This window comes from Rhinichthys klamathensis, unplaced genomic scaffold (genome assembly GCF_029890125.1).
Source record: "Rhinichthys klamathensis goyatoka isolate OS25496 unplaced genomic scaffold, OSU_Roscu_1.1 h1tg000192l_1, whole genome shotgun sequence".
Classification (NCBI taxonomy): Eukaryota; Metazoa; Chordata; class Actinopteri; order Cypriniformes; family Leuciscidae; genus Rhinichthys; species Rhinichthys klamathensis.
The window spans coordinates 4,833,909-4,847,791 of record NW_026606718.1 but is presented as its reverse complement, the minus strand read 5'-3'; the positions used below and the strand labels follow the sequence as shown (position 1 = coordinate 4,847,791).

At 36.6% G+C, this 13,883-nt stretch overlaps 1 protein-coding gene across 1 annotated transcript; it reads left to right on the top strand.

The window, feature by feature from the left end:
* The first annotated feature begins 3,201 nt into the window (after positions 1-3,201).
* rhoub (ras homolog family member Ub) lies at positions 3,202-9,185 on the top strand. Its single transcript, XM_056262514.1, has 3 exons — positions 3,202-3,649; positions 6,274-6,332; positions 8,335-9,185. Exons 1-3 carry the CDS (start codon positions 3,451-3,453, stop codon positions 8,788-8,790), a joined length of 714 nt encoding a protein of 237 aa, XP_056118489.1. The 5' UTR covers positions 3,202-3,450; the 3' UTR covers positions 8,791-9,185.
* The last annotated feature ends 4,698 nt before the right edge of the window (positions 9,186-13,883 follow it).

The window sequence follows — 13,883 nt, the reverse complement described above, 5'->3', positions numbered from 1 at the left end:
AAAATTATAATCAAGCAGCCTTCTTTACATGTGCTTTTGTTTGTTTGTCAACACATCAGAATTAGTATATTTCTTTAAAGCATGCTAAAAAAATATTTAAACAATGATTTAAAAAGTACATTGACATTAATTCGACACTTAACACACAAGTGTGTTAAGAAACAGTCATGAAAGTGTCTCTTTAAGACCAAACTTTAGTGTCATTACCCGACCAATAGAATGATCTGGTAAGCCAGCTTGTATGAGGGGCGCAACCGCGGACCCCCCCCCTGATGTAAGAGACCAACATTGACATTAATTCGACACTTAACACACAAGTGTGTTAAGAAACAGTCATGAAAGTGTCTCTTTAAGTACTCTTAAGTGGCCTTAATAATATTAAATTATCAGCAAATACCATTTTTTAAAAATATATAGGCCTACTTTTAAGATTTGAGGCTACAATCAGTACAATTAAGCACACTTCTTTTTCACAAGGGTATATCATGGAAGTTTGGGTCACCGCATTCTCATCCCAAAGCGTCATATACTGACGCTTTTGCCAAAGCGTCTACATCCGACGCACATGGCACCCTTTAGCGTCAATATAACACGCTTCGGTTATGGGTAGGTTTAGGTCTGTGGTAGTTTTAGGGTTAGACCACTAGGAGGCGCCATATATCTGCGTCTCATATTGACGCTAAAGGGTGCCATGTGCGTTGGATATAGACGCTTTGCGTCAGTATGACGCCTTGGGATGAGAACGGGCTGGGTCACCGTGATTTTGCCAAGTAAGACATACCCCTGGATCAACATTTTGTTGATCTTGGAACAACATTCTTGTCCTAAAATGTAGTCCTAACCGTCCGTAACCCAATAAGTTATCCCTAAAATCAGAGGTAAATGATAGGTGACACTGATAATAACACTGATGTAGAATTAAGCACATAACCCTGGTTGTAAACTTGACATAAACTGTAAACTTGTCCCTCAAATCTGATTGGTTGATTGGAATGTTGTTTCAGGATCAACAAAGATGTTAATCTTTGGACAGAGCATCAACTGAATAGCAACATGCTAACTTGTTAAAAACAGACTTTGCACAGACTAACCTCTAATAGCTGGAAGAGTGGATGCCTTGAATTTTAATATTGTCGGATGAAGTCATAATAAAAGAATAAAAGGGGGAAACTGCTAATGGCCTTCTAGTACAATGGAACATTTTACAATGGTGGTCAGCAAGACTATCTACACAATGCCCTCCATTCCCTGCATTCTAAATAACATCAGGAAGCCTTTAAAGGTCAGTCACAGGCCTGGGTGGATGCTGATAGTAGGTCCTACTTCGTTTTTATGTGTTGTAGTTTCACTTTCCACCTTTTTTTTTTGTTGCAATATTTTGCAATGCAAGAACTTTCTTAAAGGCCAAAAAATTGAAAGTGAAACACACAAAGCGGGATTAAGATTCTTCATGCAGTTACAGTGAAATGGCAACTGAGGCTTTCATTCTTAAAATAAATAAAAAAAACGCCATAAAAGTATGACTTACCATATGACTTATGTGCAATATTAGCTTGTTGCAAGAACACATGTGGTCATAAAATGACATTTCATTGTAATGTAATGTTTTTTTTGTTATCAGACATTAAGTTATAAGGTGTGATTTCAGGCACATATGATTCATTTAGCATTGATTTACAGGCAGAATCTTTTTTTTTTCATATACAAAAAATATTCCTCTGAATAAATGTTGCTCTGATTTGATAACAGTTTCTCTTCATCGCTTAACCCAAACAAGTTATAATAGAATCAGAGTAGAACATTATAATCACTTATGGAGTTTGTTCAGATGTGAAGGACACTGCTGACTGTGCTTTCCTAAGACCCCTGCCTTTCATATGGCCATAAAAGCCTTTTCAAAGCTTTAATAATAGGCTATACCCTTAAAGTGTAATGAGACCATTTATACAGTAGATATATGATGCAAAAAATCTATTTCCATCTCCAAATTCAATGATGTAATTACAATGTTATTTAGTTTTATTTTAGTAGCTTAGGCTATAAATTAAATAGCATAAACATAATGTCATGAAACTGGATGTGCTAAAAGAAATAATAATAAAAATGACTTAATGATATTGTTTGTCAGTTATTTGGCATCATGCTAAATGCATTTCTCAAAGTAAAATAGTTAATGTTGACCACTAGCTGGCAGAAAAGATCCGTTTAAACCCATTCACCAAAAGGAGAGTAATGGGATCAGTCAAATACAGGCATATTATTATTTAACTCTGCTACTAAATTTTAATACTAATTATCATTCAATTGTGCTGTAAATGTTAATTGCACATTTTACATTTACAAAGTATACATTGTTATATTTGATGTTTTTAGGATTTGTTTTATTGCGTTAGCCATTTATACAAAGTCAGAATCATAAATGGGTTTACGGACCCCCCTTCATTGCACATTTTCCTCTGAATTTATATTAAGAAGAAAATTCATTAAACAAATATTCAATATTACATTCTACCAAAAATATAAGGCTACGAAACTAACTTTGAGTTAAATGTGTATGGTTGCTTGCTTGCTTAAGCCGATACGAAATGCACTGGCATTGTAGCAAAATTGAGAAAGTGAGTGTCATATAGGCTAAAGCAGTGGCAAAACTGGGGTAACGCATGTAGTTACTATAGTAATTATGGTACTATAAATTATGCTTACTTACATGGAACTAACCCTAAACCTAATCCTAACCCTGTAGTAAGTACATGTTGTTAAATATTATTACTCAGTATTTAAATGTATAATTACACTGTAACACTGACACCTTAAAATAAAGGGTAACACTTTGTTACGTGAAGTTACTATAGTAATAACTATATGATAACTATAGTAAGTGTGTAGTAAAAACTATGCATAATTACATGCAACTAAACCAAACTTAACCCTAGTAAGTACATGTAGTTACCTAGTATTACTCAGTACTTAAATAATGTATCATTACAGTGTAACAAAGACACCTTAAAATAAAGTGTTACCAAATAAAGTGTAACCAAAACTGGAAATGTTCTCATAAAATCAAGAACCAATAGCCTATTTATGTCTTTTTAACGCACACTTGCCATTGTTTCTAGTGAGACAAGCGTCATGAATAGCCTGTGCTCAAGCAGCCATGTGAAGAGGGAGGAGCTAGTCAAACGAAATCTGACTATAAAAGCTGCCTCTCTCACTCCTTACTCAGCTGTTGAAGTGTGTGAGACGTCCGTATGTTTTTCGTGGAGATACTGAGTTATTTGGACTTATGAAACTGACTGTTTATGTGCGAAGCAGCGGATCAAGCGCATTTACGCAGTGCTCATAGCGCCCGCTTGTTGATAAAGTGTCCTTATTGATGTGTTTTTCTCGGGTCACTCCATCAGGAGTGTGCGATCCACCTGCGGTCCGGTCGAGCAGCGCGTCTGAACGCACATGGATTACAGTCACCTGATGGCGCCTCCGGTGCCCCCACACAAACCCAGATCCCCCCGGCCCGCGCACTGCCAGGGGCGGCTGTTGAAGTGCGTGTTTCTCGGGGACGGAGCTGTGGGGAAAACCAGCCTGATTGTCAGCTACACAACCAATGGATATCCAACGAAATACGTCCCGACAGCGTTTGACGATTTCTCAGGTGAGTCTTTGAATGCGCAATTGGGCCATTGCGATTTTTAGTGACGTTCTGTGGATCTATGAAGTCAGTTCTCAAGTTCAAACAGGTGTTTTTGCTTAGTAACCACAAATGCAGTTCATCACATTTACTGTGAATGAACATGGTTCACGTGACTTGAAAATAAAAATTACCTTTTTACCTTAATTGTGTATATTATGTTTGCTGTCAAATCGATGAATCGCATCTAACAAAAGTTTTTGTTTGTATATACATAGCATATGTGTGTGTGTGTGTGTGTGTGTGTGTGTGTGTGTGTGTGTGTGTGGACATACTACATATATAATATAATAATATATATACACACATATACTGTATAAACAAAAACTTTAATGCTAGATGCGATTAATCGATTTGACAGCACTACATTTATTCACAACACGCTTTTTGTAGTTTTGTGAAACGTTTTACTTGACAAGTAAATTGTATAATTCAATTAAATTAAAATATCCTATTAAAATATGACCCCATATGGGTCAACACAGCCAGATTAAAAATTCAAATATTTATAAAAATCGACAAATCAATGAATGAATTGAGACTTTTTAGGATTGTTTAAAACTGATTCTATCCACAGTCTGAAAATCAGTGATAACTTAAAATTCGCCAGAGCATGTGTGATGTTGAACACATATAATATGGAAACAAGAAATATATGACCATTTGAACACCAAATTCAAGAAGGACATTGCTGACTCATTTCATTATTTTTAATAAATATCTGATGGTGTTGACAAAGTAGGGGGTGTGGGGGGTGTGGGGGGTGGGGTGCTTTTCAGTGCTACACAAACTTGAGTTTATTTCCTTGTGACCAAAATGAGTCAAGTGCAGTCCCTTAAATTTCAGACCATTTTTAATGGAAATTATATGCAGTGCTTTAAAGACTGTGTTTTATAACAAATTTCAGTCAAAGAGTAGGCTACTTTACATATGTTTCATAATTTTTCTATGGGCCTGAAACAACAGCATGTCACTGTTCAGTACCCACAAGCATGTCTTTGTAATTATAAAGCCCTTGCGCAATAATAATGACCGGAAAATCTGGCCCCTAAAATCCATGGGGTCCGGTCCACTAGTTTCAATCTCTGAGCAGATATTGTGTTGCTGCCCCAGTGGTGATGTCACCCTCAAACTCCTGGAGCCAGATCAGAAATCTGTGCACTGATTTGAGAACAGTTACGCAATTCAACAGGTGATACTCTGAGGGGGAAGGGGCTGAATTAAAGGCAGATCATATGACGGGGATTTGGAGACAATTACACAATGGGTGCTTGAGGCAGAACACTTTGAAGTGACAAATCATCACCGGGACCCTCAGTGTTACTGTGTTTCATGAGATCACTTTACCGTGGCATGATGGAATCAACATTATTATAGATTTGAACAGCATGTACTGTCCTACAAACAAGTAAAGGTGACAGGTGAAATGATGAGCGCTTTATGAGCTGCAGGAACCCAAATTATGTCTGGGCTGTTGATCTATGCCATGTTCATGAGGGTGTATAATAATAAATAACAATAATTACAATTTATTATTATTATTATAAGAGACCTTGATATATTAGAATTTTTTACAGACTGACATTTGAAAACAGTAAGATTATTTTGTTACAGACCAACTGAAAATAATAATAGCTATTATTATTATTATTATTTTATAGAGCCTCTGTTATATTAAGATAATTTTATTACAGATTTGAAAATAATAATAATAATACATGTTTAATAACATTAAAGAGACTTAATTAATTGATCAATTGAATTAATTAATTGCTATTTATTATAGAGTTGAATAAAGGGATTGTTTAAAGAGTTTATATATATATATATATATATATATATATATATTAGGGCTGTCAAATGATTAATCACGATTAATCACATCCAAAATAAAAGTTTTTTTTACATAATATATGTCGGTGCACTATGTATAATTATTTTGTATATATATAAATACACACACATGCATGTATATTTAAGAAAAAAATATTATTTATATATAAAATATTTATATTTATATATAATATAAATTATATATAAATATATATACAGTATATACATGAAAATATTTCTTAAATATATACAAGCATGTGTGTGTATTTATATATAAATAATTATACAAAGTGCACCCACATATATTATGTAAAAAAAACTTTTATTTTGGATGTGATTAATCACGATTAATCATTTGACAGCCCTAATATATATATATATATGCGCACAAATAAAAATATATATATATTTAAAAATATTTTGAATATGAATATTTTTATTTGTGCGTGTGTGTGTATACATATATATATATATATATATATATATATATATACACACACACACACATACAATATATATATATATATACACACACACACACACACACACATACAATATATATATACACATACACACACACACACATATAATATATGTATGAGTGTATCTTAGCTCTGTAATTAAATTAAAATAACACCTTAAATTGTAACTTAAGTCCATAAAGTCCATTGACGTGTTTGTTTACAGTGTCGGATGAGTCAGGTGCGTGTGTGTCGGTAGTAAAATGACTAATTTTTCCCCCTTTTTTCCTCCAGCGGTCGTACAGGTGGATGGTCAACCAGTGAGACTGCAGCTTTGTGACACTGCTGGACAGGTAAGACCTTCAGTGCACCACCTGTGTCCCAGTCTCACAGCATGACTGTCCGATGCTCATTACATCATGTTGCTTTCCATTCATTTCGAAGCCAACCCAAAGACAAAAATCAACTAACTTGATCTTTTTGTTTGGGGTGGATGAGAGCATTTCTGTCACTCTCTGAAAGCAGGATTTAGAAATTGGATGAGAAAGCAATTGCGCAACAAAATCTTAGCAATTAGAAAAGATTGGCAGGGTTGCCATACTGTGAGGAAATCATAAAGGGAGTGAAAAAAACAATCCGCAAGCTGTCGGCACTTTAGTTATTGGATCTCCCTCTCGGTTTCTGAGCCACACAGGCTTGGACGGGGCACCGTGTGTCCAGCGGGTTTGCCTCCAAGTGATGTTTTAGATGCCAAACCTTTTTTCAGTGTTGATTGTTGTGTAACTACCGTCACATATCACTAATTTGAAAAGGCCGCTGGCTCTACGTTCATTCTGATTTCCACATTGCAATATTAGATTGCTTCGTTGAAAGGTTTTTTCCTTAAGGCTTTGAACCTCAGAAACTGACACTCCTTTGTCATGCATTACATGGGTTAACAAATAAAATGACTCTGCCCTCTTAGTACACACAACATATAAATCCCTTTACACAACCATGCAGAGGCAAGCTCAGGCAAACACGAGAAGATCAGAATTCACTTCTCCAGTTATAGAACGGCTGGCTTTCATATAGTTTTTAAAGAGAAAGAACAAATGCACTTTGCCCAAAGTACAGAAACAAAGGCTAGTATCACAAAAGTCTATTGCTTTCTATTGCTCAGTCTGTTTAGATGTACTTCCATTATGTTGTACAGCAGGTGTCCATGTCAACAAAAGAAAACAGTGAGTGATTGTAATTGTCGGGCTTGGTGATATGACTGTATATACTGTACAAAATTACATTAGAGATTGATGTGTATATCTCTGTACTGTACATCTTTTTTTAAATCTATAAATCCAACACCAAGAATAAATTATTATTAGTGTTATTATTATACTGTTGCCAGCTAGTAGAGAAATCTACTGCAATGGCTATTTACAGTTATTTATAGATTACTATAATTGGTGGCTGCTGGAATATATTACAGTAAAAAAATATGAAATTGTACAGTACCAATCCTAGACAGTAAATTGATTACTGTAATTACCATATTACTATAACTATGGCATTTTTTATTAATTAATTCAATTTAATTAAAATGAAGAATATTTTGAATATGAATATTGTGTGTGTGTGTGTGTGTGTGTGTGTGTGTGTGTGTGTGTGTGTGTGTGTGTGTGTACACATATACACACACATCCATAATATATTTCATATAACTTTCATATAAAGTTCTATCAATGTATAAGGAAAAGTGTGTATCTTAGCTCTGTAATTAAATTAAAATAACGCCTTAAATGTTAAAATTGTAACTTAAGTCCATAAAGTCTATTGAAGTTGTTTGTTTTGTGTCAGAGGACTAAATGGAAACAGGTGTGTGTGTGTGTATTTCATCTAAATCTTTTGATTTCGTAAACAAAAAGTAGATGCAGCAAAGGCATTGAAAAGGTTTGGCACTCTAATCTGTCAAGCTTAATTGCTGTTGTCAATGATTTTAGAGGCCCTGCTCTCCAAACGCTCTACAGATTTATACTTTCAATTTATTTGTACTGCATAAACAGGACAGGGTGTGCCAGAGTTGAAAACTTTGGCCAAGTTTAAAAGATTAAAGTGCGCACTGCGTGTTCCACATCCAATGTTCTTTGCGAACGCCAACCTATAATTTCACTTAATTGCTTCAGGGAATTATAAAACACCCCGAGAGCTAGTTAAAGGACTTTATTATTTGAAAACAATTTGGAATCCCGCAAATGATTTTTGAGAAGGTTTTCGAGGCCTTGTGTTACTAAACATCAGTAATGATACACTGTTATATAAAGTGATAGGCTTCCTGTCTGGGCAGGGCATTTACCTTTCTCTTTCTCTCTGCCACAGGACGAATTCGACAAGTTGCGTCACTTCTGCTACACGCGGACTGACGTACTCCTGTTGTGCTTCAGCGTCGTCAGCCCCTCTTCCTTCCAGAACATTGGTGAAAAATGGGTCCCGGAGATCCGACGGCGTTGTCCTCTCACACCTGTGCTGCTGGTGGGCACCCAGTGTGACCTGCGGCAAGATGTCAAGGTCCTCATCGATCTGGCACGGCGCCGAGAGCGACCTGTCCTGGAAGAGGACGCCCGCGCCCTGGCGGACAAAGTAGGAGCGGTAGCCTACGTCGAATGCTCCTCGCTCACACAGAAAAACCTGAAGGACGTGTTTGACGCCGCCATCTCCGTGGGGCTCCGAAACTCCGACAGAAGAGCCAGACGAGAACGGAAGGTCCACAGCACTGCTGATAAAATGAAAATGCTCTCAAAGTCGTGGTGGAAGAAATATATCTGCATACAGTAGCAAAGGTCAAGCCAATCTTCTGAGGCATGAACAATGTGATAGACTCTGGTTTAGCTTCACGCTCCTCAAGTGGATGATGTTCAGTTGGTAACGAATCAACCAAGAACAGTGTTGCTGCTGTAAGGACGGTGAATGGCGAAAAAAAGTGCGGCTTGTTCGACAGCTACAGCACGAAGGAAGTTCTGTATGCAGGGCCGTCACTAAACATCACGGGGCCCGGGATAAAGACCGCTCCGGGGCCATTGTGTAGGTGTAGAGGACCTTATTAGCCATGTTTCTTTCCATATACTTGTATGCAAGTTTTGGGGTATCGCATTAAAAACGCTCGATGGAAACGCCAAGATTGCCTGTAAAAAATGTATGTGCTCAATTAAGATGGATACTTTTTTTTATTTGGTAAGAAACACATTTACTGAATGACTTCGTCTGAACGGATCATGTGATTGTTTGCTTGTTAGTCAAGTTGCATACCCTCTCGAATATTGTTTTTGTCATTCTGAAATGCCTGAGCCAAAGCTTGTCATCAAAATTATTCCCAGAACTGTCTCGCATGATTGCATTCCCAAACATCAGGCATTCGAACGCAAGATAACATGACAGCGTTTGTAATTGCATTTCATCTGCGCACTCTGATGTGAAAATAATTGGTTATGTAAGAAAAATGAGTCACAGGCTTCCTCGGTTGCAGAAACTTTTCATCTTTTTAGTACTGATACTTTGCGCCAGGTTCCCAGCAAGTTTTTGTTCTCTTGAACACATGGGATGGAAGCGGTGCTTTATTGGCAAATATTTCATGTGATATTCCATTTTTTGCACAAGTTTAATACACATTTTTGAATGGAAACATGGCTAGTGAGACCTTTCATCACAGTTCCTAGTCATGCTTCGGCGACAACAACCCTCAATGTATGAACAAATGGCTCAACTGGATAGTGAAGAACACTGTTGACCTCTTCCACAGCCAAAACTGTTTGATTATGGTTTTAAAAATCATCTACTGCTTTTGTTTTATAACCAAATACGGTGCCACAGTTCACCCATGTCTTCAACCTGATAAATGCATATCCGAACGTTGTGTGACCACATGTTAATGATACTAGCATGCTAACACTGATGATCAAGCTCCTTTTTGTTTGTTTAACCTCCATGTCTGAGGTCACAAAGAGAGTTTTATAGCAGTCTTGTGGCCTCTCGGCCGTTTACGCCCAATCTAAATGGTCCTTATATCCCATCAGTCTGTAACTGAACCTACTTGTAACTGTAGGCCTCGTTTTCATCTTTTTGATTGTCCAAGATTAAGTGTAACTGCAACTCTTCTGTCCTTGTTAACACAACTGCCAATGCAATGTGAAAGGGATGTGTACTTGTGTACTGTTAATCACAGAAAGTTGGACCTATCATGCATAACACATTACCTTTTATATGCCATACAATGCATTGCACTTGTGATCTCTTGTTAATCCCTATTGCAGTCTTTCCATTTGACTTGATCTACGCTGTCGTGCCATGTTGTAAAAAGTCTAGTACAAAGTTCTTTGGCTATGTGTCCTCCTGATCAGCCAATGAGATGTTGAATTTGCTTCTCATTATTCAGAAGCCCAGTCGTTCATAGATCCGCCACAAACGACAGAGCACAACAGTAGGGTTCAGGAAGTAAAGATCCTCCCTGATTATCAATTATATATTGTCAAAGCAGCAACAAGTTTGTAGTGTGTAGGTTATTCCATTAATTTCATTACATTTTATTAATTTACTTTTTTTTTTAATTTGTACTGAAATGTTTGGTTCATTTAAACTCTAATTGAGAAAATGAGTGGGGAAGATACTTCCAGAATCAAAGTCGCCTACAAAGTGGTCGGCCACTGTTGCGCTCCTTACAGCCACACATCAGAAAGTGACCTCTGTTTTTATGTACTTTATTGCCAACGCAATAATATTATCAGGGTAATCTAAGATCTGTACATTTTATCATTGCATTTAAATCTCTTACTCTATGAACACTCCTGTTTATGATTCAGTGTGTATCTATGTGTGTTACGGTTGCTGACTGCTATCCATGATTTTCATGGAAAATAAATGTGACATAAACTAAAACTTGAATGAGTTTTTCACTATGTGTGCCTGTCGTCACCTGACCTACAACAGCAGGAGCATGTATTGAAGTACATATTGGGTCAATTTTGCTTTCATGTTGACTTTAGCATGCAATAGCCTACCTCAGTGATAGCTTTGTTAGCAAACACTATTTGCAGTAAGTGCATATGTCACTGAGAGACCATTAGAAATCATTTGAGATCTAGTTTTTGTCCAAACATCTTTAAAAGAGTGGATAAAGTGTAGAAAGCTATCAATGCAGAAATGAATCTACAGCGGTGAAGTGGTACAACTAGAGCTCTGTAAGTTGTTTACGTTCATTATTATTTTAAAGTTATGTGCTTTGAGACTATGAGGTCATTTGACGCGTCTCTCGTCTCGTGATGCTAGACGCTGCTGTGTGCGTTCATGTGTTTTGAAGGAAGCGTGCTTTGGAGACTCTGAAGGGAGGGTGGGATCTTGTGCTTTTTAGCAAGAACAATTTAGTGATTAGCAGGTTAGCTCCCCTAAAGAAATGTGAAACATTGCTAACACTGAATACACATCCTCGCAACATGTTATCAGAGTTGTAACTTGGAGTAGGAGACAGGGTTGCCAAATGTCACGCATTTGGAGTGAGTATATCATGCTCTCTCTGTCTCACGTATTCATGCTAACATCCTGCAGAAACATGAAAATCCTGCAGGATTCCTATAGGGTATTTTGGTAAGGTTACAGCTGTCAGTCACAACCTAAAACTAATGATTCAGTTTAGATCCCTCTGTCTTTATGCTAATGCTAATGATTGTAGCTAAGGCTTGTTCCAATGTCTATTACTGGTACTATGAAAGTTACTAAGTTATTTTTAATATTAAAGTTAGTATCTTTAGTTTTTGCTGTTGGTTTAAAATGTATTCATAACAGAACTATTTGACCCGGAGATGTAGTTTTTATAACTTTACCAGTGCAGGTCACGGGGTCACAGGAGAATAAAATGCTAAAAGAGTACTTGCACAGTACAGATATTTCTGATTATAATTATGTCTGCAACGGTCTCACTGTAACCCATCATTAAGAGGCTTTGTTTTGTCTCAAAGGAAAGCCAACTGCACAGACAGTCTCAGTGAATACAGTCTGTGCCTAGCTTAGCATACGTAGCATTTCACTCAAGAATAAACAACAGTTACTCTCAAACCATAATGTGCACTTTTACAATACATAACAGCCAGTTTGATATGGTAGTGCTCAGATGGTCTTGTGGTTGAAAGAAGATCACAGTTAGTCCACACAAGAAGATGGCAGATTTTCAATAAACGTCCCTTAAGGATTGTCTTAAGAAATACACAATCAGTGTGGTCAGAAAGAAACATTTCATAACCATCACAGTGTAAAAAAAGGACATGATGTGGTTAAAATCATCCAGAGACAGAGATTTCTGTCGACAACTTTTGCAAGACACCTAAAATGAACAATAGCAGACCTGAACACATCATGTGACCTTGGTGTGACCAATCTTAGTCAATCATCTTTGGGTTTTAAACCCCTTCTGATGTAATTTCTGGGTACATTTAGGTAACTGAATGCCTGAACCTTGACATCCCGAAATGGACTTTGGTAATGAGTTATGACGACTTGACGTCACAGTTGGGTTCTGTAACTGTGGTCACAATGACAGTAATATATGGTCCCAGAGATGACAGGAGTTTAACAGCACATTGGCACAAGTCCTTTCTGCCTGTCGATGTGATTTGTTCTGGAACTTTTCACAATGTGTGTGTGATGCAATGTTTCGGGGCCCCTTTAGCGGGAAGGCTGATAGGATTAAAACCCATGGCAGTGTGGTCTCATTTGGAGCACTGTTACTGACACAAATCTGCTTTTAATGTACGTCTGAAGGCTTGAGGGCACATTGCTTAAGATTAATTAAAGCTTATTACACACATACTGATGGTTTCTAAATACCACAATGTTGTTTTCTGAAGGTCATATTATTTCCTGCCATAATTAGTGGTTTTTGCTTAGGCAAACATCATTATTAGAATCAGTAATATGTTTAGAACAAAAAATATTGAAGCTCACCCAAAATGGAAAAAGAAAACAATTATGTCGTCAACCTTACAAAAAAAAAAAGTTTATTCAAGTGTGCTATTAGTATGCGTTTTTTAAACTAAAATAAATAAGTATACTTTTAGTCGACTTTTTATTTCTCAGAAACATAGTTAAAATTACACGTATGTATATTTGACTTATACAAGTCTTAGAATATTTAGCCTATGCTTGCACTCAATCATTTGATCGAGATATAGCTACTTGACTTGTGTTAACTCTTTTGATTGAGTTGCCTATTAACAACTTTTTCACATAGTTTTACACGCTGTCTTATAAACGTTCTTTGTATATATTGATTTATAAAGAAAACAGATGTGTTCCTCATTCTGAGTTTGTGAATTTTTTTGTGTAGTCCACTGGTAGCGTATAGTGCAATGGTAAAAAAACGTCAATCTAGCCTGTTTACTTAGAAAAAGCACAGTGGAATGCAAAGACTCGAGTCGCAGGGTATTGGATTGAAAATAGACGAGACATGAGCACAATGGTCAAACACTTCTCTTAAGACTAGTAGTGAATGTTTCATGAGCAGTAGGATAACCATATTCTTCTGCACAGTCACACAGAGCCAAAGCACAACCAAAAGCACAATGTTCTTTGGCAAAATGCATGCAGTTTTGTTTTTTAACTGCTAAAATGACATAGTGTACCAATGTTAACCAATGAATAACAAAATCACAACAAAACGTATTGTTCATAATTTTTTTTTTATTCTGCAATCATTTACTCCCCTGTCATTGCATGTCTTTAATCGTTGTTGTTGTTTTATTTGTGGAGCACAAAATAAGATAATATGAAGAACATCAACATCCAAAAAACTTTGGACCCCATTAACATTCACTGTGTGGATGTCATATTCACTCACATTTTCTTCAGAAAAAGCAAAAATCTAGTTTTGCTTTAACCCTTGTGTT